Consider the following 26,525-nt stretch of genomic DNA (forward strand, 5'->3'; position numbering starts at 1 on the left):
GGAAGTGACTGGCGTGCGGGGCAGCGGGCAGGCCGGAAGTGAACGCCGAGCGGGGCGGCGGGCAGGCCGGAAGTGGTGAGCAGGGCGGCGTGGTGTTGTTGTATTTTGCCTCCCAGTCGCGGCCTCCAGAGTTGCGGCGAGTGTAAGTGTCGGGGGGGGGGGGGGGGGGGGGGCAGCGAAGGAGGGCTTGTGAAGGGCTACGGTCCCCGCGGGCCCGGCCACGGCCTTCTTCCACGGGGAGGGCGGCAGGGGAGACTGCATTTCCATAGTGCCTTTCCCATCCCCTCCTATTCTCTCCCATCCCTGCTGGACGGGCCCAATGGCCGTCTCTGGTGCATTCACGACCACTTATGGATCAGGACAAGCAGCAGGGGCATAGCAAGATCCCAATAATAGTGGCCTCCTCTACATCGGAGAGACTGGGCGCAGGCTGGGAGATCGCTTCGTCGAACCCCTCCGCCGCAGCAGCGCGGATCACCCCGTGGTGACCGTTTCAATTCCCCATCCCGTTCCCTTGCCGACAACGGCCAGACTGAGACCACTTGCAAATTGGAGGAAGCACACCTCACCTTCTGACTGGGCACCCTCCAACCGGGCGGCATTAACATCGACTTCTCTGACTCTCGATAAACCACGCCCCCCCCCCAACTTCTTCCCCCAGCTCCGTCTCTCTCCCTTTTCCATGTCTCCTTTCACACAGACAAAATTAATTCTCACCTCTCCCCTTATCATATCCAATTAACACCTTTTGTTGATCTGGACTCTTCCTCCTGCCAGCACTACCTTGATTCTGAGATTTCCCGGGGTTTATTTTTGCTTATTCCTTGAAGAAGGGCTCAGGCCTGAAACGTCGGCAATACATCTTTGTCTCCTATGGAACCTGAAAAGACCAGCTGAGTTCCTCCAGCATTTTGATGGGTTTTTACTACAACCACGGAGTCTGCAGACTTTAGGCATTTTCAGGTGCCCAAAATACCCCATGTAAAGCCGCATATTCTACCCCTATGCAGCTGTTGGGAGTCCACCTGAAAGTGGAGAAACTGGCCAGGAGGAGCACTTACCTAACCCTCCTCCTGTAGGTATAATCTCCGGCTCCGAGAATCCCCCGTTGCACCTGAAAGCAGCAGCGGGACTACAGCCCCAGGAGCCGGCGTTTGCTCGGACGTGGCTTTCCTTCGGCCGGCTCGTTCAGGTGAAAGAAAGGCGTCTTCTCCGTGGCCACCTGAACGTCTCAGCTGCACTTCCCCAGCTGCGTCTGCTGGCGCATTATCTCCGTCCAAGCAAATGAAAGTGCCTTTTCATAGTGGTTGCTAGGTTGAAGAATACTTTTGTTCCAATTGCCTTTGAATCTTCTTTCGACCTCCCCAGCCATTCAAGGAGGCCTATTCTCAGTTTCCTGCTAGCATTTTATCCTGGTGTATCTGATTGATTCTATGACTATTCACCTTCTTGCATTTGAATCCCTCAACAGTTGGTCCCTTTTGTCCTTGAGATTGTGCTACAATGAATAGAATCTCCTTGATGGCCAATAGGTTGCGGTTAATGTAAAAACACAATGCTGGAGAAACTCAGCAGGTCACACAGTGTATTTCATGTAGCAAAGATAAAGATATGTCACCAAACTTTCCAGCTTGAGCCCTTCATCCAGGTATGAGCAAAATGTCGGCAGGCGCCCGAACAAAATGGTGGTGTGGTGGGGGAGGAGCACACTCCCACAGTGGATAAGAAGGAGGGTTCACTTGCAAACAAGGGGAGATGGGGAATGGCTCTGTGAACTCAGTGGGAAATGGAATGAGAGCCGGAAGAGAAAGAGCAGGGTTGGCAGAAACCGGAGAAGTCGATGTTAGCGCCGTTCAGTTGGAGAGCGCCCAAAAGAAAAATTAGGTGTTGCTCCTCCATTTTACGGGTGGTGTTGGTTTGGCCAGGTACGAGGCCACGGACAGACGCGTTGGCGCGGGAGCGGGGCGCAGAATTGAAATGGTTGGCCACTTTGAAATTCCTGTCACTGATGCGGTCAGGGTGGTGCTCAGCGAAGCGATCTCCCAGTCTGCACCCAGTCTAGGTGTCTCCCACGGTGGCGGCAGTCTTGCGTTTTACTCCGGTTGAGGTTGAAGTGCTCTTATTATAGTTATTAATTATAGTTAGTAAGCTTAACTATAATTACTGTAGCTATGATAACTAAACTAAAAATCACTTTGAATTGGTGATTTTAATATCTGCATAAATCATTGGTGGGGCGACTTTATAAAAGTTTTTAAAGTGATGCGGTGCATAGATAACTTAAGTAGTCCTATTTTCCCAAGGGTAGTGGAGGCTATAGTTAGAGGGCATAAGTTTAAGGTGGATGGGGGGAAGAATTGATTTAAAAGGGACCTCAGGGGCGACATTTTCACAGGGAGGATGGTGGGTACGTGGTATCGCAGGATGCTGCAGAGGCTGGTAGGCATTTAGAAGGCATTTGGAGGGTTTGTAGCGATATAACTCAGGCAAATGGGGCCTGTCTCAGATGATTGGCGTGGCTGTGTTGGGCTCAGTGGTCCATTTCCATGCTGTATATCTGAATGACTCTTTACACAGTCAAATCCCTAGATTCTAGCACCTATGTGGATTGGTAGATGCCGGAGAAGTGTATTTTCTGTTTGCTTGAGATTGTGTGATGCGCGATTGGTGAACTAACTGCTAGAAACTTCAGTTTTTTTGCCATTTGCTTGATTTTACTGTACTTTTTATTTCAGTGAATTGCCAAAATGACTACAACTACGGTCTCAGATACGTATACACCAAGCGATGCGACTTGCCGAGTCTCAGTGGAGAATGTAACCCAGGTAACGTGGAGATCAGATGTTGCAGGTGTAAAACATGAACGTCTGCAGACGCTGTGGTTGAAGTAAGAACACTATGCTAAAGAAACCCAGCAGGTCAAACAGTGCACTTAATGTAGCAAAGATAAAGAACCAATGTTTCGGGCTTGAGCCCTTCATTAAGGTAGGAGCAAAATGTGGGCAGGCGCCTGACAAAATGGTGGGGGGAAGGAGCAAGGTCCCACAGGCAGGAGGCAATAGGTGGATAAGGGAGGCACAGCAGCAAACAGAGAGTGGGGGGGGGGAATGGCTTTGTGAATAGAGAGGGAAGGGGTGGAGTGCTGGAGGGAAGGGAAGGATGGAGAGTAGGCTAGCAGAAACTGGAGAAATAGACATTACTACCCAGTCAGAAAATCAGTTGGTGTTGGAGTAGTTCGAGGCCATGGACAGAAGGGAGTACGGGAGTGGGGCGCGGAATTGAAATGGGAGGTCCCTGTCACTGGTGCGGATGGAGTGAAGATTTCCCCCTGTCTGCGCCCAGTCTCTAATGTAGAGAAGGTCACATTGCAGATCATTGACTGGTGGAATGCTAAAGGTAGTGCTCATTTGTACTCAAAACACACGACGCTGGAGAAACTCAGCAGGTCAAACAGTGTCCTTGATGTTGCAAAGGTAAAAATACAGAACCGACGTTTCGGGCTTGAGCCCTTCATCAAGGTGCGGAAAAATGTCAGCAGGTGTCTGAGCAAGAGTAAAGGGTGGTCACAAAGGCTGGAGGTGATAGGTGGAGAAGGGAGGGAGGGGAGAGCCGCGATCAAAGGGAAGAAGGATGGATAGGGGAAGGAAGCGAGGAGAACTGTAAAAGGGGAGGATGGAGGGGGAAGAGGAGAACAGGTTAGCAGAAACCTTTGCTATATAAAGGGCACTGTTTGACCTGCTGAATTTCTCCAGCCTTGTGCGTATTTACTTCAACCCCAGTGTCTGCAGACTTTTGTGTTTTACCTGCTCATTTGTATGTCGTTTAATAAAATTGCAAGAAATATAAAGAGCACAGGAGCTGGAACACTGGAGCAAGGCACAAAATACTGGGGGAACAGGCAACACCTGTGGAAGACATTGCGGATTGCAAACCCTTCATAGGGAGCGAGGGCAGAAGTTAGGATAGAAGGATGAAGGGAGGGGAGTAGCATGGGCAGGTGATGGGTGAATACAGGTGGGAAGGGGAACATAGAACACTGCAGCGTAGTACAGGTCCTTCGACCCTCGATGTGTGCCGACCTTTATATTCCTACCAAGCAAAAAATTAAACCCTTCCTACCTGGTAACCCTCTATTTTTCTTCCATCCGTGTGCCTGTCTTAAACGCTCCTAAGGTTCCAGCCTCCATCACCACTCCTAGCAAGGCATTCCAGGGACCCAGAGCTCTCTGGGTTAAAAGAAACTTGGCCCTGTTGTCACCTCTAAACTTCCCTCCCTTCACTTTGAATTGTGAACTTTGAAGAGGCTGGATGGGGAAGGGTAATGATACAAGAAGCGAGGAGGTGGTAGGAGGAATGATGGCAAAGGATATTCCATCATCTCCTGTCCTATCAGAGCGCATCTTACTTAGTTGTCGGCATCTTTCTCCTATCACCTCCTCACTTCTTACGTTGTCCCTCTTTCTCTTGTATCCTGATGAAAGAATTTCGGGCTGAAACGTTGACTGTCTGTTGCCTTCCATGGATGCTATCTGACCCGCTGAGTTCCTCCAGCATTTTGTGTTGCTCAAGAAATAGTCTTGGTCGGCTAGGGTTGTACTGGTAAAGATATACCATATATGCCATTGTACAGGATGACGCTGTAGAGGATGACCCCAGAATTTCCAGCTAAAATGCTAGGTTTGAGCAGTATAGGGTGACTGGCAGATGGACCCTGCGGAGGAGTGCTGAGACTTCGCAAATAAGTAACAGGGCTTGTGCGAAATTGCGTCAAAGCCAGAGGGAAGACAGTGGCGGTGTTGAGACTTCATTGCCATGGTAAGAAATGTGCAGGATCCCTAATTTTAAGGTGAAAATTTTAAAGTTTCAAGGACTGTCCTAATCAACGGCATATACGGTCTCCCAATGTTCGCGAAAGACAGGAAGTAGATTTGTAGTTTGGGATATGCTTATTGTTCATTCTAGATGTGTTTTTTTTTCAGAAGTCGTCGAGTTCCAAAGTACCAACATCCCCATCGGATAACTACTACCTCGCCCGAAGACGAACATTGCAGGTGGTGGTCAGTTCATTACTAACGGAAGCAGGCTTTGAAGCAGCAGAAACGGCTGCCATTGAAACACTAACAGAAATGCTGCAGAGTTGTAAGACATATTTGGCTTCGTTCTATATTGTTCACTTTTAAATACAGGTAGGCGCCGCTTAACGTCCGTCTGGGCAACGACCAACGTTGTCTGTGGCCCTATAGAGTTCAGCAAATCCTCATCAGAGAACGGGACAAAGCGGACGTAACTGGATGTACGCAATAACATCCCACATGCAACGCATGTATCTCAGGCCTTTCAGTCAGGTCTCTCAGGCGTGATAGGGTGACTGTTCATCATTGCAGGTTATTCAACCTGAAACTCTTTAGTGGAACACTCCGAGGAAGTTGAGAACAGTGACGTGGAGGATCCTGATCCTCTTTGTTAGATTGTGTGTGATATAGGCTAAGGAAGTGTTTACATAAAAATTTAAAAAAAAGAAAAATATTAAACAGTTTAATTTTGGTTAAATTCAGTATCTTGTGCAGCTTTGCTAAGTATATACAGTAATACGGTGTCCGCCCAACGTCCACTTCGTATAACGTCCATTTTCGCAGAACATATCATGGACCTTAAAGCAGCACATTGCTGTATAGATCTCAATGAATGGTACCACCATGGTCACCTTGCTGTCTAGACTGGCTGCAAGGGTTGCTTTTAACTACAAGGTGCTAAATTCCTACCTGGGTTGATGGGCTCCAAGCAAAGGACTGCAGTTAGAGGCTCTCGTCAGAATCATTTAACACAAACCCAAATAGTTTGCATTTTCAGACTCTGATAAGATGAGAATGATCTGTTTTGCCTCCTCCGTTTTCTTTTTTTAGTTTACAACACAGTAGGAGTCGATTCCGGCCATTTCAAGTTCAAGCTTATAACTATCCGATTGTACAAGTCTTCTTTGGCTTGGCTTCGCGGACGAAGATTTATGGAGGGGGTAAAAAAGTCCACGTCAGCTGCAGGCTCGTTTGTGGCTGACCAGTCCGATGCGGGACAGGCAGACACGATTGCAGCGGTTGCAAGGGAAAATTGGTTGGTTGGGGTTGGGTGTTGGGTTTTTCCTCCTTTGCCTTTTGTCAGTGAGGTGGGCTCTGCGGTCTTCTTCAAAGGAGGCTGCTGCCCGCCAAACTGTGAGGCGCCAAGATGCACGGTTTGAGGCGTTATCAGCCCACTGGCGGTGGTCAATGTGGCAGGCACCAAGAGATTTCTTTAGGCAGTCCTTGTACCTTTTCTTTGGTGCACCTCTGTCACGGTGGCCAGTGGAGAGCTCGCCATATAATACGATCTTGGGAAGGCGATGGTCCTCCATTCTGGAGACGTGACCCATCCAGCGCAGCTGGATCTTCAGCAGCGTGGACTCGATGCTGTCGACCTCTGCCATCTCGAGTACCTCGACGTTAGGGGTGTGAGCGCTCCAATGGATGTTGAGGATGGAGCGGAGACAACGCTGGTGGAAGCGTTCTAGGAGCCGTAGGTGGTGCCGGTAGAGGACCCATGATTCGGAGCCAAACAGGAGTGTGGGTATGACAACGGCTCTGTATACGCTTATCTTTGTGAGGTTTTTCAGTTGGTTGTTTTTCCAGACTCTTTTGTGTAGTCTTCCAAAGGCGCTATTTGCCTTGGCGAGTCTGTTGTCTATCTCATTGTCGATCCTTGCATCTGATGAAATGGTGCAGCCGAGATAGGTAAACTGGTTGACCGTTTTGAGTTTTGTGTGCCCGATGGAGATGTGGGGGGGCTGGTAGTCATGGTGGGGAGCTGGCTGATGGAGGACCTCAGTTTTCTTCAGGCTGACTTCCAGGCCAAACATTTTGGCAGTTTCCGCAAAGCAGGACGTCAAGCGCTGAAGAGCTGGCTCTGAATGGGCAACTAAAGCGGCATCATCTGCAAAGAGTAGTTCACGGACAAGTTTCTCTTGTGTCTTGGTGTGAGCTTGCAGGCGCCTCAGATTGAAGAGACTGCCATCCGTGCGGTACCGGATGTAAACAGCGTCTTCATTGTTGGGGTCTTTCATGGCTTGGTTCAGCATCATGCTGAAGAAGATTGAAAAGAGGGTTGGTGCGAGAACACAGCCTTGCTTCACGCCATTGTTAATGGAGAAGGGTTCAGAGAGCTCATTGCTGTATCTGACCCGACCTTGTTGGTTTTCGTGCAGTTGGATAATCATGTTGAGGAACTTTGGGGGACATCCGATGCGCTCTAGTATTTGCCAAAGCCCTTTCCTGCTCACGGTGTCGAAGGCTTTGGTGAGGTCAACAAAGGTGATGTAGAGTCCTTTGTTTTGTTCTCTGCACTTTTCTTGGAGCTGTCTGAGGGCAAAGACCATGTCAGTGGTTCCTCTGTTTGCGCGAAAGCCGCACTGTGATTCTGGGAGAATATTCTCAGCGACACTAGGTATTATTCTATTTAGTAGAATCCTAGCGAAGATTTTGCCTGCAATGGAGAGCAACGTGATTCCCCTGTAGTTTGAGCAGTCTGATTTCTCGCCTTTGTTTTTGTACAGGGTGATGATGGTGGCATCACGAAGATCCTGAGGCAGTTTACCTTGGTCCCAACAAAGCTTGAAAAACTCATGCAGTTTGGCATGCAGAGTTTTGCCGCCAGCCTTCCAGACTTCTGGGGGGATTCCATCCATACCTGCTGCTTTGCCACTTTTCAGTTGTTCGATTGCCTTATATGTCTCATCCAGGGTGGGAACCTCATCCAGCTCTAGCCTTAGGGGCTGTTGAGGGAGCTGGAGCAGGGCGGAATCTTGGACTGAGCGGTTGGTACTGAAAAGAGATTGGAAGTGTTCTGACCATCGGTTGAGGATGGAGATCTTGTCGCTGAGGAGGACTTTGCCGTCTGAGCTGCGCAGCGGGCTTTGGACTTGGGGTGAGGGGCCGTACACAGCCTTTAGAGCCTCGTAGAAACCCCTGAAGTCGCCAATGTCCGCGCTGAGCTGTGTTCGTTTGGCGAGGCTAGTCCACCACTCATTTTGGATCTCCCGGAGTTTGCGCTGAAGATGGCTGCATGCGCGACGGAAGGCTTGTTTCTTCTCTGGACAGGACGGCTTTGTAAGGTGAGCCTGGTGGGCAGCTCGCTTCTTTGCCAGCAGCTCCTGGATTTCCTGGCTGTTTTCGTCAAACCAGTCCTTGTTTTTCCTGGAGGAGAAGCCCAGTACCTCTTCAGTGGATTGCAGTATGGTAGCCTTCAACTGATCCCAGAGGGTTTCAGGGGACGGGTCCGTGAGGCGGGTTGCAACGTCGAGCTTTGCTTTGAGGTTTGCCTGGAAGTTTCCTCTCGCTTCGTCTGACTGCACTTCGATTGTACAAGTACAACCAGGTGAACCAGCATTCTCTGGTGCTTGGTGCAAAATACACAGACACACAACCAGACAGAACACAGATACAGTCAAACAAGTATTCACATATAAAAATTAATAAATATTGTTTAATAAATGTAGAGTCTCGGAGGGTCAGTGTGAGCCGTTCCTTTGGTCGTTTAGCATTCTCCCTGCCCGTGGGAAGAAGCTGTTCCTCAGCCTGGAGGTGCTGGCTCTGATCCTCCTGTATCTCTTCCCCGATGGGAACAGCTGAAAGATGCTGTGTGTGGGGTGGAAGGGGTCCTCAATGATTTTGCATGACATCTTCAAACAACAATTCCGGTAGATTACATTGATGGGGGTCAGGGAGACTCTATTGATCCTCTCTACCACCTATGGTCCTGTGGATTGACCTCTGATTTTCACCCTCGCTGCCTAATTACAACCCAATTAACCTATAACTCCAGTAGATTTTGAAGGGTGAGAGGAAACCAGAGTACCCAGAGGACATGGGAGAACATAAACCCCTTAAAGACAGCGCTGTATTCGAACCCAGGACGCTGTCGCTTTACAGCGTTGAGTTAATGGGGCAGCACGGTTGTTGTAGCGGTTAGCGCAACACCTTTACAGCACCAGTGATTGGGACTGGAGTTTGGGTCTTGCATTATCTGTAAGGAGTTTGTTCGTTCTCCCCGTAGCTGTTTGAGTTTTCCCCGGAGGCTTCAGTTTCCTTGACCATTTGAAACATACTAGGGGGTTTTAAGTTAATTAGATGTAAATTGGGCGGCACAGACTTATGGGCCGAAATGGTCTTTTACTGTGCTGTATGTCTAAATTTAAAATGTTAATATTCCAAAACTCTCTTCCATTTTTATCACAAAAAATATTGTGACTTTCCACTTGACTAACAGTGTTAACGATCAAAATTATTTAAAGTACCTGATTGGGAGTTTATTTTTCCAAGAAAAGTATTTTGCTTAACTGCACTCCCAGTTAACTCTTTTGCTTTGAGGAACGTTAGTACAAACTTAGTGTTGCTTTAGATGCATTTCCACAAGCTGTCCTTGGTAAAATAAGTATTTGATAGACGTAATCTACATAGTTATTTCCGGTAACAATGTGGAAATGTGAATGATAGAAATTTGGTTCCGATGTTTATATTGTGTGGACACCTGGAACCTCTTCCAAGATGGACTAAGCAAACTCACAATGAGATGAAAATAAAGCAAATGCAGGTAATAATTAGCATTTGGTTCCATCTCTACACTTCATCTTCCTGTTCTGACACAATATAAAGTCGTGTATTTCTCCACATGGGATTTATATATCTGACTTCAGAATTATTTTACTCCATCACCATCTTTTATTCCGCACTAAATCTTGTTTCTCAGTCCATGCTAGAGCTCGGTTTTCCGCAGTGGGTGATATTCCAGTGCCTGCATTGCAGTGAAACTCTTCCCCCTCTCTCACCCTTCTCTAAGGTCGATTTGACAAGAGCTGCCGCACAATTCGGGCGAATCAAGCCGTTGTAAACCCAATCGTTAAACATGTGAATGATCTGAGTTCTCAGGAAGGTTTACCTCCCATCTATATCTTACTTCTGGACAGATGTTGCCTGATGTGTCGCATGGCCCTCTCGGCCTGGACTTATTTCCTTAGATTTCTGTTACCTGTTTTGCTTTTGTTCTAGTTGAGTCCCTGGGGTTAATCCTGAAAATAAAATTTAGCTTAATTTAGTTTAAAAGCCCAATAGAAGAGTTTGTAAACATACACTTTCGTTCAGAAACATGACAATTAATTATTACAAAAATAATGTTTTTTGTTATGAATTGTAGAAAGTTCAAGTTTATTTATCATCCACTTGAATCAGTGCAACCTGATGAAACAACTTTCCCTGAATGATAGTTGCAAAAACAGTTTAAATGTTCATACCGACAAACTCTTCACATACACACAACCTATATACATAGATAAAACTAAATATTATTAACGAATAGTAGTGTCACGGGGAGTTATTTCTGGAGTTCAGCATTCTCACTGCCCACGGGAAGAAGCTGTTCCTCAGCCTGGTGGATCTGGCTCTAATACTTGTGTATTTCACTCCTGACAGAGGAACCCGAAAGATGTGTGCGGGGTGGTAGGAGTCCTTACAAATTATGCGAGCTCTAGAAAATGAAAGAGAATGTTTAAGCACACCAGAGCAATGACTTGGAAGTGATAATTCTGCCTTGCGCACAGGAAAAAGAATCTGAAAATCTGAACTGTGCAGTTGTTAAAGTTTCAATTGCAACAGTTTTATTGTGGAAATTTTCATTATTTAAAATTACATAACAGAACTGGAGAAAGGTATAACTGTGTCATGATCCTTTCAACAAAGCTTTTTTTTCCCCACCCCGTCTAGATCTGTCTGAAATTGGTCGAAGTGCTAAGGTTTATTGTGAACATTCGGCAAGAACTCAGTCAACCCTGTCAGATGTGGTGGTCACTTTGGCAGAAATGGGTACGTTCTCCATTGGGTTCAAATCGGACACTTAGTTAAATTTGGTGACCATGTTGTACCTTGAACCTCCAGGACCCAGAGTTTTCACAGCTGGACCAAATCTGCAGTAGTTTTTCAACAAAAGTTGTTCGAAATAAGCAAGAAAAAAAAGTGCTTTGCTTTGTAATTTAGTGGATTGAGCCTCTATTAATATTGGACAGTTTGAGTCACTATTTCATCAAATTAAAAAAAAATACAGAATAGCTAAGAAGGAACTGCTACTAGTGTGATTGTCTTCTCACAGCTCTGTTATCTGGTCTCAGCTCAATGGCTTTATTTTTATATTTGAGAGGGGGGATGGTGGGTGTGTGTGTGTGTGTGTGAGAGAGTAAGAGAGGGTCTGCAAGTGTGGGAAGGAGAGAGATGATTGAATGATGGGATAGACTCGACGGGTTGAATGTCTAAACAAATGCTGGAGGGAACTCAGCCAGTCTTGCAGTGTCCATAGGAGGTAAAGATGTATTACTTGTCATCTTGGGGCTGAGCCCTTCTTCAAGGTATGAGCAATAAAAGACTAATGTCTGTGTTAAAGGCCGGGAATAAAAGGGGAAGATTAGGAAGGGAAGGAGTACAGATATGATGGGACAGGAGAGAGGAAAGGTGAGAATTGATTCTGGCTCTGTGAATTTTAATTGGGCACAAGGCACATCAGAGGAAAAGCGAACGTGTGGCCGACCCCCCCCCCCCCCCCCCCCCCCCTGTCCAGGTGCAACATTGATGCCTTGCATACAGCTACTGCCATCGATTTCACCGCCATGGCTCATGCACAGCACACCGATCCCGATCTCATCCAGTATTGCCGGATCATCTCTGGTCTCCATCTTCAAGATGTGACTCTGGAAGAATCAGGTGCAAAGTTGGTCTGCAATTTTTCCACAGGAAGGCCTAGGCCTTTTGTGCCGGCCACGACCTATCGCATCCTGGTAGAAGACCATCAATCAATCTAGTTACTGAATATTTTACCTTGCCTCATACTATACGAGATGTTGGATTATGGGCAAGGACCTGCTTTTCCCCTCCAAGATGGGGGATTTTGTTCTGGATTCCCGTTTCCAACAAGTGCACCTAGACCTGGTAGGCCCGATTCCGCTATCTCAGGCATATAATGTACTTAACTGCTCATATGTGAAGACCGGACTACCAGGTGGCAGGAGGCCATTCCTATCAGTGACATCTCTGCGGAGACGATCGCTATGGCTTTTGTAGATTATTGGATTCCATCTCTCGGTGTTCTGGTCACTACTACAACAGATCAAAGATCTCAGTTCGAGTCAGCACTGTTCCAAGCTCTCACTGATCTTCTGGGTACTACCCGTGTTCACACTACGGCTTACCATCCGCAGGCCAACGACCTCTTTGAGCGTTTCCATCAACAACTGAAGGCAGCATTAACAGCAGGTGGTGGAGTGAATATTTGCCCATGGATTTCCTTGGGGTTAAGGCGGATCCTGGATGTTCAGCGGCGGAGCTGGTAGATGGCACGACATTAACCTTGCCTGGCAGGTTTGTGAACCTGAGTCCGTGCCCAAGGCTCATGATCCGGCTGGTTATGTTGATCATCTTCAGAAAAACATGAGATTACTCCAACCTGCAGTGCACGTCCCGGACTGTTATGTAGCAGGACAGTTCCAATCAGCCGCCTCCTTGCATGGCTCAATGGTTGGGGAAGAGTTGGGGGGGGGGCGGGTGCTGTCGCGGTCGTGTACTTACCTTCGTCGGGAGCAGTGCTGGCTACTGCGGTGATGCGGCTCATGGGGATAGTAGCACGCATGTGCGGGTGTGTTAAGTGTCCTGAGTACTGGTAATGAATCTCAGATGCAGAAGGAGGAGAGTGAGAGTGTCAGGATCAATGAGAGGGATCAGAGGGGTTTGGCTGGGTGGTGTTTGAAGAGTTGAAGAATGCAAAGTCATGTCTAGTGATAATAAAAGAAAGTCGGCTTCATGATGTGGCTGAAAGAAACAAGTGAGTGTGTACTTTATTTGTTTGTAAATGTGGTAAATCAGTGCTGTTACAAAAAGACAGGGAAAAGGGAAGAGAGACAACAGACAGAACTAGAGGAAAGGAAATAAATGAATGAAGATGGTGGGGGTGGGAACGGGGGTTTAATGGAAACCAGAGAAGTCAATGTTGATGCCATCCAGTTGGGGGGGGGTTGCCCAGACGGAAGATGGGGGGTTGTTCCTCCAATTTGCTTGTGGTCTCAGTCTGGCAGTGCCTGAAGCCAAAGGCAGACCCGTCACCAAGGGAATGGGGCAGGGAATTGAAATGGGTGGCCACTGGGAACATCCCCACTATGGCAGAGCACAGGGATCTTACTTCTGATGGAAGTGGAGGTTGAGAATGATCCCTCCAGACTCTGATTTAATCGTTCATCAAGTGAAGAATCACAGCTGCAATGATTACATTTCCCATCCTAGGCTTTTGGAGTCTTATCAGTGAAGCAAGAAATTAGAGTTAAATTACAGTCAGTATTGAAACTGCTGGTTGGAATTAACTTGTTATGAAGGCCAGAGGAAGTCTAAGCAGATTATTGATTATTATACTGTATTTCTCCAGGTTTTAATGTGGATAATATTCAAGCTTATGCCAAGCGTTCGCAGAGGATGGTCATTACTGCTCGTAAGTATATCTGCAAAATGTTAATGATAAAATTCCATTTACATTTTGCTCCATGATGTGTAGCTATCAAGTTATGATGCCAGTGGAAAAAGGAAATCTTGTTTGGAAGAAATACTTCAGACACACAGCACAGTAACAGGCTTTTTTGGCCCATGAGTCCGTCTGCATCCCCCCCGTATGTTTTCAAGGGTGGGAGGAAACCAGAGCCCCGGGGAAAACCCACGCGGACACGTGGAGAATGTACAAACTCCTTACAGACAGTGTGGGATTCAAACCCCGGTCGCTGGCTCCGTCACAGTGTCGCACTATACATGTCGCCCCCTGTACGTTGCATCTGTACGTTGTACTTGTGTATGTGACAAAAACAAACGTTCATTAATTTGATTAAATTTGTAGAGGAGCACTTCTGGATGGGGTAGCTGACCTATTTGGTGGGATAGAATTAGGTAAAAGTGAAGTGAAACACGAAAGTGTTTGTCGTGGTTGAAATTAAAAATACAACGCTGGAGAAACTCAGCTGGTCACACAGTGTCCTTTATTATTATAAAAATGCATAACCAACGTTTCAGGCTTGAGCCCTTCATCAGGGTGTGAACAAAATGTGGGCTGGAGCCCGGATCTGGACTTTATCCTCAGTGTCCTGAACTGTTACTAACTTGTGCCTCAGTTCAATGTCAATATCTGAATTGATGAACTCACCCTCCATTGCTTCACCATATTATCTTCTTCTTCTTTGGCTTGGCTTCGCGGACGAAGATTTATGGAGGGGGTAAAATGTCCACGTCAGCTGCAGGCTCGTTTGTGGCTGACAAGTCCGATGCGGGACAGGCAGACACGGTTGCAGCGGTTGCAGGGGAAAATTGGTTGGTTGGGGTTGGGTGTTGGGTTTTTCCTCCTTTAACTTTTGTCAGTGAGGTGGGCTCTGCGGTCTTCTTCAAAGGAGGTTGCTGCCCGCCGAACTGTGAGGCGCCAAGATGCACGGTTTGAGGCGATATCAGCCCACTGGCGGTGGTCAATGTGGCAGGCACCAAGAGATTTCTTTAGGCAGTCCTTGTACCTCTTCTTTGGTGCACCTCTGTCACGGTGGCCAGTGGAGAGCTCGCCATAGAACACGATCTTGGGAAGGCGATGGTCCTCCATTCTGGAGACGTGACCTACCCAGCGCAGTTGGATCTTCAGCAGCGTGGATTCGATGCTGTTGGCCTCTGCCATCTCGAGTACTTCGATGTTAGGGATGAAGTCGCTCCAATGAATGTTGAGGATGCGGAGACAACGCTGGTGGAAGCGTTCTAGGAGCCGTAGGTGATGCCGGTAGAGGACCCATGATTCGGAGCCGAACAGGAGTGTGGGTATGACAACGGCTCTGTATACGCTTATCTTTGTGAGGTTTTTCAGTTGGTTGTTTTTCCAGACTCTTTTGTGTAGTCTTCCAAAGGCGCTATTTGCCTTGGCGAGTCTGTTGTCTATCTCGTTGTCGATCCTTGCATCTGATGAAATGGTGCAGCCGAGATAGGTAAACTGGTTGACCGTTTTGAGTTTTGTGTGCCCGATGGAGATGTGGGGGGGCTGGTAGTCATGATGGGGAGCTGGCTGATGGAGGACCTCAGTTTTCTTCAGGCTGACTTCCAGGCCAGACATTTTGGCAGTTTCCGCAAAACAGGACGTCATGCGCTGAAGAGCTGGCTCTGAATGGGCAACTAAAGCGTCATCGTCTGCAAAGAGTAGTTCACGGACAAGTTTCTCTTGTGTCTTGGTGTGAGCTTGCAGGCGCCTCAGATTGAAGAGACTGCCATCCGTGCGGTACCGGATGTAAACAGCGTCTTCATTGTTGAGGTCTTTCATGGCTTGGTTCAGCATCATGCTGAAGAAGATTGAAAAGAGGGTTGGTGTGAGAACGCAGCCTTGCTTCACGCCATTGTTAAAGGAGAAAGGTTCAGAGATCTCTTTGCTGTATCTGACCCGACCTTGTTGGTTTTCGTGCAGTTGGATCGTAAATTAAACCTAGCAATAAAGTTATAGGTATTTTTGCTGCAAGAGGATTATGCTTGCAGAAATGTGAAGATTTAACTGCATAGTGTTGGTGGCTGGTGGAAGTTGAAATTTTAAATGTAGACCTACAGCATGGTAACAGGCCCTTTCAGCCCACAAGCCCGTGTTGCCCAATTACACCCAATTACCTACACCCACCCCTTCCCCGGTACATTACGGAGGGTTGGAGGAAACCAGAGCACCTGGAGGAAACTCACGCAGACACGGGGAGAATGTACAAATCTTTTACAGACAGTGCGGGATTTGAACCCCTGCCGTTGGCGTTGTCGCAGTAGTGTAGCGGTTAGCGCATGAAAATGATGAAGAGAATTGGATGCGAGGCTTAATTGCTTTTTCTAGAAGTATATTGTTACCAATCCATAAGTAAACATTTGTAAGACTGCCATTATTTGTGGAATTGCTGTTGAGGGATAAAACTTGATGGAAATGCAAATTTGCTCATATCTCTGACAGCCTTATGAAAGATGTGTAACTTTTTTTAATATCCTCAGTTTGTCCTTAAACAATTTGTAGCTAATGAAGCTCCTTTTTAATGTTCAAACAACATCTAATAATGTGCACTGAGCAAGATGCCACAACAACCACTTTGATCATGTGTTTTGATTGCTAAGCAGGAGATAAAGTATCATCAGGAAGGTTCTCTTTAAACTAGTGCCAAGGGATCTTTTATGACCTCCTGAAAGAGGTATTGCAAGGGCTCTAAATACCACTAGGAAGATATTTAGATATAGTACTTGCATTACTGTGGATTACCTTGCACAGTAGTTCAGCAAACAGTGATGGAGTTTATCTTTGAGACCTTGATTACATTGTGGAGCCAGATGGAATTGTTTAATTCCTATTTATCCGTGGCTTTAGAGCAAATTGGAACTGAAAGGCAGAAAACTACCATGCCAATCTTTCTTTTCCCTACTGATTTGCTCCTTGGCAAAATAGCTTCCTTGCCATCAGCGCTGATCAAAGAATCTTGAGGCGTGGGCTGCAGGGTCATCGTAGCAGTCAGCACAACACCGTTGAAACGTCAGCGACCCAGGTTCGAATCCGGCGCTGTCTGTAAGGAGTTAGCGCGCAGTTTCCCCTTGTCTGTGTGGGTTTCCTCCCACCCTTTAAAATGGACCAGGGGGTGGAGGTGCCTGTTACTGTGCTATAAATCTACAGAGCAGCAGGAGTGCCCGTTCCCTCCGAGATAGTTCTCACCTTTCTTGTCCTTTACACACCTTTTAAAATTTTTTTAATGTTTTAGTCATACAGCACGGTGACAGACCCTTTCGGCCAACAAGCCCATGCTTCCCAATTACACCCCCAGAACTTCATTTTTGAACAGTGAGGAAACGAGTGCCCAGAGGAAACCCATGCAGACAAGGGGAGAACGTACAAACTCCTTAGAGACAGCACGGGATTCGAACCCCTGTACCGACTGCTGGCGCTGTAACGGTGTTACGGTAACTGCTACGCTAACCGTGGCTCCCCAGTCTGTGGGTCTGCACTCCTCCCCCTGCCCTTTTTCCCCATCTTTTTAATTCAGGTGCCTGCCTGCTCTTTGCTCACACCTTGAAGAAGGGCTCGGGCCCGAAACGTCGGTTCCATATCTTTCCCTCCTCTGGACACTGCGAGACCGGCTGAGTTCCTCCAGCATTTTTCCTAAAATCACAGTTTCTTCAGACTTTAGTGTTTCAATCCCTCTGAGCTATTTTCCCACTCCTCCCTAAAAACAGGTGATATTGACACACCTGATGTCTTCTTACTGAGGTGCCCAACCTCACGCAACTACTGAGAGTGTGCAGGTGATGAAACTGGAGAAGGGTATGACGCATCCTGAACCCTCCTTACTGTTAGATCTGCTTTGTTCATGAATGAGTGAGTCAGACACCAGACTGAGTCGAAATCAAGGTTCTTTGTTCTTTATTACCGGATTGTAACACTTGCAACTAACAGTGTTAGTTGGAGAAGGCGCATTCTCCCGATATCAGCAAGTGGTGTTTTTTTTATACCCCAGGACACGCACTTAGTAAATTATCATACCATGACATTGTCCAATGAATAAACTGTTGCTATCCTTCTCTGTTAGTCTGTTGCACATCATTCTTGTTAGTGCAAAGCTTATCTTGAGTGTACAAGGTCACATCTGCATTCTGTTACTCCTTAGTACTGGGTGACTCCTTCTCCGGTCCCATCTCATGATGTTTTTACCTTACATTACCCTGGGTGTGTGAGGATGTAGTTTGGAGGAATCCTTCCAGGTACATTTTTAGCTTGGACAGTGATTACTTCTTAGCTTCCTAATACTTAGCAGTGGCATTGCAACCAGTTGGAGTGATTGGAACAAATTTTATGAAGAAAGGCTTGACACCTGTCACTAACATAATCTGTTCAGCAAGATATTATTTGGAAGCAGGTTGTAGCCTTGCCTGTAGTCAAGGACACTAACAGTGGTTAGTGACGCATTTTCTTCAAGTTAGACAAAACTTTCGACTGGCGGTGCAAAATGCGAGAAAACGACAAACTCCGTTATTGATCCAGAATAGCAGAGTTTTTTTCTATCCTGATTTGAGTCAAGAGGTTATTCAGCGTCGACGTCGATTTAATCCAATTAAAGAAGTTTTGTGGTGTAAAGGTTATAAGTCTACTTTTCGCTATCTGGCAGTGTTGAAAAAAAGTTAGACAAAACTCTGATTTTTAAAGGCAAAAATTGTAATAAAGGTTTTAATTTAGTTTTCAGTGGGTTTATTCCGTGATGTAAATCCTGTCTCTCCTAATGATTATTTATCTCTGTATACGTGCGCATCGAAGTAGATTTCGGAGTCAGATAGCAGCGGAGGCTGTGAAGTAAAGTCTGTGAAGTGATACTCGAGATCTCCGATTAGATCATTTTGTCAGTGGGGCTGCTTTTGGAGGTGAGAGCTCATTTCTAATGTCAGATTTTTATTTTGGTCTCAAAGCTCCTGTTACGAATACTCCAGCAACTCCCAGAGCACTCTCTACAGGACAGAAAAGAGTTCACCCGTCATACATCCCGGGCCACTTCCCAGAATTTCCCGATCCTCACACCTACATAAAGACACCTGTAAGTGCAAAGACTTTTTTGGTGTTGCGCTAAATCTCAGATATGTGGCTAAAATTTGTTAGGTGATGCATACCCTCTGATTTCTTTGAGATCTCCAATTGAAAAAGGTGAATTTTAAAGGATGCATGAATGCTCCATTGACCAGATTCAGTGTGAAATAGAAAGGAACGGATTTGAACAAGTTGCTCTTTATATGTTTGAACTTGTTGTAAAAAAAAATGCAATGAAAAAACAGGTTGAGATGATAAATCTGGTGACCAGTAGAGAAAACTGAAACACTTTACCAATTTTTGTTGTCGAAGAAGTACTAAATCTATTACAGTAAAACCCATGGTATACGGCATCTAAGTGTATTTTCCGGTTGCTTGAGACTTACTCTTAAAATGCAGCTGAAGTAAAATACAAAAACACTTGACTGAACTTACACAGAACAAACTTCACTTGCATGAATATCTAAAGCTTAAAGCATTTTACTTTATTTTCCTTCACATTCATTGAAAACATTTAACCATCGCGGCATCTGCAGGTTCCTCCCTCTCCACGGAGCAGCCCAAAAGACGAACAATAACATTCTAGATAATTAGCCCCCTTCCCCCTTTACAGATAAAGCCTCTGACCGGGGCAACTCTTACTAAGCAGGGATAAGGAAACACTTTAAGAGAGTCGCCCCAACGGCGAGCGGCATCAACCAGCTCTTCATCGCTGCTTTACACAACTCTATGCAAACAGCTCCCACGAGCAAAGCTCCACCAAGGCTGAATATTTGCTCCCATCTTCTGCAAAGGTTTGTCTTATTTCAGAGAATATTTTCTTTTATAATTTTAAAATTGTTTTTTTTAACCTTTTTTTTATTCTTATTTATTTTCCTTGATTTTTTAAATTTTTTGCTGGTTGCTTGAATTCTAGATTCCAGGGGTTTTACTGTATTTGTTATTCATGTACAAATGTCTCAGCAGCTTTTTAACATGCACTCTACTGTCCATGTTTTGTTCTGGGCGTCCAACCGTATTTCTGTTCGATATTTCTCCTGATGGTTTGCATTTTATCTTTCTGGTGTGACGTGCTGAAAATTCCTGCTAAATGATGTGGCAGAGAGCAGGAAACTAGACTTCAGGATGAGTCACGTGGGCACATGATTATGTTTCCTTATCTGACAAGATCAAAACACAAAATCCCTCCTCTCCCTCCTTGCTGCTGTGCCCTCCCTCCCTTCTCCACCTGTCACTTCCTGCCTTTGAGACCACACCTCCCCCCACCTTACCCTTTTATTCGGACATTTTCCACACCTTGATGAAGGGCTCAGCCCGAAATGTCACTTATGTATTTTTATCTTTGCTACATAACCCCAACCCCAACCAACCAATTTTCCCCTGCAACCGCTGCAACCGTGTCTGCCTGTCCCGCATCGGACTTGTCAGCCACAATCGAGCCTGCAACTGACGTGGACTTTTACCCCCTCCATAAATCTTCGTCCGCGAAGCCAAGCCAAAGAAAAGAAAAAAAGAAAAATAAAGGAGTAGGCTTCTCCAGGAATAGGTTTTTACTTTAAAACACAAAATGCATTAGCACCCTCTCAGAATTCTTGCTGGTGATCCAAACTACTTTTATCTCTAGAGAGCGTACCATACCTCGCAGCATCTTGTGTAAATATTCAAGTGCGTTTTCTCTCATGGTAGACAATCCGAGAGCCAGTATCTGATTACCAAGTGTTGCGGGAGAAAGCTGCCTCACAGAGAAGAGACGTGGAACGAGCTCTTACCAGATTTATGGCCAAAACGGGAGAGACCGAGAGTCTGTTTAAAGATGATATCTCAACATTTCCATGTAAGTGTGTCAAAGGTATATTCATACAAAAGAAAACTGGCTGAAGAGGGCAGCCAGTTTTTGTAATGTATGTGAGTTGGAGATGGTTTGCAATACTGGAGTCCTTGAGTGTAGGTAATCTAATGCCTTCGAGTACATTGTGAAAGTTTTGCTCATTCTGAACCAGATTGCGTGCATGGCTAATTAAAACTAGTCTATGCTGAAGATACTTTACCAGAAGGGATTCAAACTCCAGTTGATTCCAGGCCCGTGTGGCACTTTGGGAGGCAGTTTTGTAAAATGTTTCTATGGATGTTTGAGTTTCTTTGAGTGCTCCAGGTGCCTTGATTTGTACTCCTGTAACACTGAGATTGAAGCCCATTTTGGCAGGTTAAGAATTTGAGTTGAAAACCTAGAAATATAAGTGCAAGGTTTTCTCTTTGGAACAATGAAGGATAAGAGGTGAATAAAATTATAAGGCGCTTGGATAGGGTAGACAGTCAGCACCTTTTTCAAATACGAGAGAATATTTGAATGGAGGAAAATTTACATTTAGATGTAGGCATACAGTGCCTATTGGCCCATGAGCACATGACGCCCAGTTACACCAATTGACCTACAAACCACAATACCTATTTTTTTTGAATAGTGGGAGGAAACTGGTCCCCCCCGAATAAAACCCATACAGACACGAGGAGAACGTACAAATTCCTTACAGTGAGGTATTCGAACCCCAATCCCAATTGCTTGCGCTGTAAAAGCGTTGCGCTTACCGCTACACCATTGTTTGGGGAGACTACAGAGATGAGTTTGTGGAGAGAGTGGTGGGAGCCTGGAATCCATTGTCAGGGGTGGTGGTAGAGGCTGGTACAATAAGGACATTCAAAAGATTCTTAAATAGGCACATGGATGTAAGAAAAAAAAGAGGGTTTTGGTGTGAGGGAGAGGAGGGTTAGATTGTTGTGGAGTAGGTTTACTTGGGTCAGTACCACATCGAGGGCTGAAGAACCTCTACTGTGCTGTAATGTTCTATGTTACAAGCCTTTGGTGTCATTAAATGTGTATCATGAAGCTGATTTGTTAAAGGCATTCGTTATCTGGTCTGATGTGATGTTGGCTTCTGCCATACTCAACTGGACACCCAATTATGGCAAACTGCTGGAAATGTGAAGTGCAATGGTTCAAGAGAAAAACATCATCACTTTTATTCGGGTAGCTGATGAAGTGCAATGTAATGTGACCTTTTCAGTGGCTTACCTGAAAATGGTTTTAAAAAAAAAGTGAAGTTTTCTGTGCTGCTCCAGAGTTGAGGACCTGTGATGGTCAGCCAACGATGTCAAGACAGAAAATATATGGCAGAGCACACAATACAGGTTTATTAAATTACGCTAGAGGGAGTGAGGTCTATCAAGTTCAGGTAGACAGGGTCACCTTAGTCAATATCGAACCTCACTCAAAGATCCAGTGATTTGGTGCAGTATTTTGGCAGCATTTTTCACGATGATTAACATTTTTTTAAATTCGTTTGAGGTACATTGTTACAGTTCCTTGTTAACATTTGACATTGTGCTCTCTTAGGAAATGTAAATCACTAATGTCAACTAGCCACATTAAAAGTTAATTCTGTTTAAGTTTCATGTCTTAAGAGAGGTTTTGCCTTCAATACATATCGAACATCCTTTCTCTGTGAACTTTTGTTTTAAGTTTTAATAATCAAAATGCTCTTCATTAGTTTGGAGAGTTAATCGAATCTTTAAGACACACAAAGCAAAGGAAGCTTCTTCTTAAGGCACACATTGCAGAGGAACTTTCATTGGTGCTTGACAGTGAGATGCCAGTTTTTTGCCCTCTTTAGTAGCTTTGACAGGCTGCCTATCGGCTGGCCATTTATGAATGGGGAACAGATGTGTCCCACCGCCAAGCTGTTTATGAATGGGAGGGCAGGTTCTGACAAGCTCCGTCAGATCGTTAAGCCATTTATGCTTCTGTCAACTTGTTTATCAATCTGCAATTTAAGGTGGCCTCGAACTGTTAGTTTAAATGCTAATGTAGCTGTTTGGACAAGCCAGTGGGTCTGCTTTCATTAAACATGACTATAACTTTTTCTAACACTGGACTTAATGCAAGAGGACATGCTTTTCCTTAATAATTGTCGTTTCTGGGTGACTTAAAAATAGGATCTTTCATAGTCCTAGTTGAATCTTTTTTTCTGATGGGCAGCCAAATATGTAAATTAGAATCTTCAGTTTGATGGCTGCAGTTAGCTATAACGGATTTTGTGTATGATACTGTAATCAGAAAAGCAGTTCCAAAAATAGGAGACTCTGGCTTTGATATTATGATACTGCTGTGTTCAACGTGTAACTGTTTTATTCCCAAGTGTTTTGAATGTCTCTTTGAAAAGTGCTCATTTGTAACATAACAAATTAGAACATTACAGCACAGAAATAGGCCGTTCTAGTTTGAGCTGAACTGTTTTCAGTGCCGAGTCCCACTGATCAGCACATGGTCCATAGCCCGCCGTACCTCTCCCATTCACGTAACATTTATTAAGTGTTAAAATTGAGCCGCATTCACTTCAGCTGGCAGCTCGTTCCACACTCCCACTACCCTCTATGTGAAGCAGTTCTCCCAAAACTTTTCCCTTTCAACCTTAACCCATGTCCTCTGCTTTGTGTCTCATCTCCCCTCAGTGGAAAAAGCCGACCTGCATTTACTCCATCTATACCGAATTTTAAATAACTATCAAATCTCTCATTTTTCTACGCTCCAGGGAATAAAGCTCTCACCTGTTTAACTTTTCCTTATAACTCAGTTCCTGAAGTCCCGGAACCATCCGTAAATCTCTGCACTTTTTAAGTTATCAGAGTTTTATCTATTCTCAATATCATTGATTAGAAATGTTGTCCATCATGCAAAATATAGTCAGAAAAAGTGAGGTGCTTATCGTAATGTTGAAGTTCCCTCTGGTTTTGTCTGGATTTTAAAAAATAAACATCGTTTTCTCTTGCAGTGATCGCTGCCCGAACCACCACTATTCCTTATCTTAATGCCTTGCTACCTTCTGAACTGGAGCTTCAGCAGATGGAGGAGACGGATTCCTCAGAACAGGATGACCAGACTGACACAGAAAACGTGGCCCTGAATATGAATGCTGTATGTTTCCAGTTTAATTTCCTTGGCAATATTTTGTCTTCTAATTCTGCCAAATAATAAAACCAAGGATGATAATCTAAATTTACCTTCTATCACATACAATGTTCTGTGTTGGGGAAGTAATATGCTATCAGATTGTCAGGTGAGTATTTTTGATAACTACGGCAACAATGTATTGAATTTCTGTACCTGTTTTCTAGGTAAATACAACAATGGACATCAGACAAAATCAAAATAATTCTGATGCATAATGGCTGAATTTTTCTTCCTTCCTTGCTTCAGATGTTGAGACTGATTGATTATGGATAGAATCATCTTCCTTACCATATTATCCAGGATCAGATCTGCTTGTTTCTGGTGGGTGGGGGGCACGGGCCTACGATTTTAATTAAGAGTATTGATATTGTAAAGAGAGTCAAGGGGGAATCCCTTAGCACAAAATGTTAACATTTTAAACAAGATTCGTAAAAGATTAATGCAGATAAAATATATATCAATGCAAATAACAGAAACCAACTTTAAGTTCCAAATTTATTATATGTACACTACATGTATATACCCAGACATAAATTGTATGTGTTTAGCACAGATTACAAAAATACTTAATGAGCATTTGAAATGGGGCCTACATTTCCAAGCTGGCCTGGGCCTAATACCAGCTTTGCATGGGCCTCATTGTCTCCCTTCACGGGAGTCCTTTAGCAGGCAAAATTTTATTGCTTTAAATGGTGATAATAACAACGGAGAGAATCCTGTGAACACTTCTGTAAGCTGGATCTGAAATGGTCCTTGCTTTTATGAGTTTGGAAATGGCTCCGACTCTCTACTGTCTTTCCCCGTGGCCCCTCATTGGTTAAATGCATAGGCAAGAGCTAGCTTTCAGACTGCAAGTCAGCACATTTGAAGGTGACCAATTAGCTCGACCACTGATTTTGCAGATAGAAGCAATCTGAATAATTTTACATCTGCTAATATTAAATGATGATGCCATAATATTGTCAGAACTCGTCATGAAATTCGTTTTGCGGCAGCATTACTGTAAATTACGGTTGGCTTAACGGTTGGCACAACCGTGTAACAGCCAGCGATGGGGACCAGGGTTCCACTGTGTCTTGTCTCCCATGTCTTCTTGGGTTTCCTTTGGGTGCTCCGGTTTCCTCCCATTGTTCAAAATGTACTGGATGTTGTAGATTAATTGGGCAGCACAGACTCATGGGCTGAAAGGGCTTGTTTCTATGTCCAAATTTATATTTAAAATAAAGTAGTGGAGAAGAGATAGTGAGGTTGTGTCTGTGGTTCATGGTCTATTCCACTGGTTCTCAACCTTTTTCTTTCCACTCACATACCACTTCAAATAATCCCTATAACATTGGTGCTCTGGGATTAGTAAGGGATTGCTTAAGGTGGGATGCGAGAGCGAGAGGGAGGTTGAGAACCACTGCTCTAGACCCAATTGCTACTGAAATATTTTGTTTGAGAAAAATTGTCATTGACCCATTTTGTTTGGAGTTATGAAACTGTGCATTTAATGAGTCAATTAGGTATGATTAAAAGTGATTTTAAAACATTTTTCTTTCCACCCACATCCCACCTTAAGCAATGTGCCTCAGGAGTTGCGGCATGAGATGGATCAGCCACTGGGGTTGTTGTTTAGACCACAGCATTCCACCTGTGGCCTCAACAACCCCCTGTCCTCGTTCTTAAATGCCAACAGCTTTGAGATAATGACGAATGCGCCATCATACTGAATAGTGAGGCTGGGTTGAATGGCCTAGACCAGCCATTCTCAACCTAAACAGCTCTGACTCTGTTCAAAGTTTATGGGCCCCCTTCCCTGTGAAGCAGTCACGTTTTGGTTTAGTCAGTACTTCTCTCCTACCAACCACAAAAAGCATAAATGATATTTGTGTTATGTGAGGTGAAAAGAAAACAGCTTTTGCTTCCACATACTGTTGGCCCCGGGGGCTGTAGGGACCCTGCTGAGAATGGATGGTCTAGAGTCACAGTCTTTCACCGCGGAAACAGGCCCAGATACTCCTACACTTTTTTTTCCCCCGCATATTCTTTCAGAGCAGGGAAAAATCTGAACAAAGCCTTAATGTGTTGCAAATTCCAAATAATGAAAAGATTACTGCTTTGTTTAATAAAAGCAATATTTTTTTCTCCCCCCCCCCCAGGATGAAATTTCTGCCGAGAAGGAGAACTCCATGTTGCAACAGAATTCAGGTCTGCCGAACAACAAAAATAGTGAAGAACCAATGATTGACAATCCGTATCTAAGGCCGGTGAAAAAGCCCAAAGTCCGGAGGAAAAAGTGAAGTCCAAGCAAATACAATGATCATTTCGGCAAAATATTGTGCAATGAAATGATGCAACTATATTAACTGAACATTGCCTTCCTCATACACATGATGGAGAAAGGGATTGTAGACCCCATAAAGGTGGTCCTGAAATGCATCTTAGACAAGGCCGTTCCTGTTTGGATAAGCAGTATCAAAACTGAATAACCAATATGAAACTTGAATTTTCTGCATCTCCAAAACATTTTCTTGCTGTTCGTTTTTTTAAAAACAACTGCTTGATACACATTACAAGACAACTCATGGATCTTTGTGTGAAGGTCATTTGTAGCATGAAACCTCACGATTTACCAGTGTGGTTAAGGTTCACACCACCAGTTCAACATCACCTGTTTCTTTTTTATCCCTCTGCTGGTTATTGCAGCTAATTATAGTTCCAAATAAATTAAATATTTTTTAGAACCACTTTGTATGCAGTTTACTTTTTTTTAATGAGTCTATTCCACGTAACTAACCTTGTCAGATTGAGACGAAGGGTCGCAGATCTATTAAATTAAAAAAAAATTCTTAAAATTTAGACATATAACACATTAAAAGGCCCTTCCAGCCCATGA

General features: G+C 44.8%; 1 protein-coding gene across 2 annotated transcripts; it reads left to right on the forward strand.

Moving 5' to 3' along the window:
* taf8 (TAF8 RNA polymerase II, TATA box binding protein (TBP)-associated factor) lies at nt 1-26,373 on the forward strand. 2 transcript variants are annotated; one of them, XM_069942192.1, is made up of 9 exons: nt 1-75; nt 2,736-2,825; nt 4,980-5,139; nt 10,782-10,880; nt 13,477-13,539; nt 18,528-18,652; nt 20,329-20,476; nt 23,469-23,611; nt 25,789-26,373. In XM_069942192.1, the coding sequence occupies exons 2-9, from the start codon at nt 2,748-2,750 to the stop codon at nt 25,927-25,929; spliced, it is 957 nt and encodes a 318-aa protein (XP_069798293.1). In that variant the 5' UTR covers nt 1-75; nt 2,736-2,747; the 3' UTR covers nt 25,930-26,373. The 2 variants fall into 2 exon arrangements, with proteins under 2 accessions (XP_069798293.1, XP_069798292.1); XM_069942191.1 differs by having other exon boundaries at nt 45-142.
* Nucleotides 26,374-26,525: the final 152 nt, after the last annotated feature.

Source organism: Narcine bancroftii, chromosome 5 (genome assembly GCF_036971445.1).
Source record: "Narcine bancroftii isolate sNarBan1 chromosome 5, sNarBan1.hap1, whole genome shotgun sequence".
Lineage (NCBI taxonomy): Eukaryota > Metazoa > Chordata > Chondrichthyes > Torpediniformes > Narcinidae > Narcine > Narcine bancroftii.

Excerpts from the sequence above, each read along its gene's own strand:
- taf8 (XM_069942192.1), top strand. The coding sequence starts at position 2,748 with ATGACTACAACTACGGTCTCAGATACGTATACACCAAGCGATGCGACT. Across the intron at positions 5,140-10,781 it reads AACAGAAATGCTGCAGAGTT|ATCTGTCTGAAATTGGTCGA; the intron begins GTAAGACATATT and ends CACCCCGTCTAG. Across the intron at positions 20,477-23,468 it reads TGATATCTCAACATTTCCAT|TGATCGCTGCCCGAACCACC; the intron begins GTAAGTGTGTCA and ends TTTCTCTTGCAG.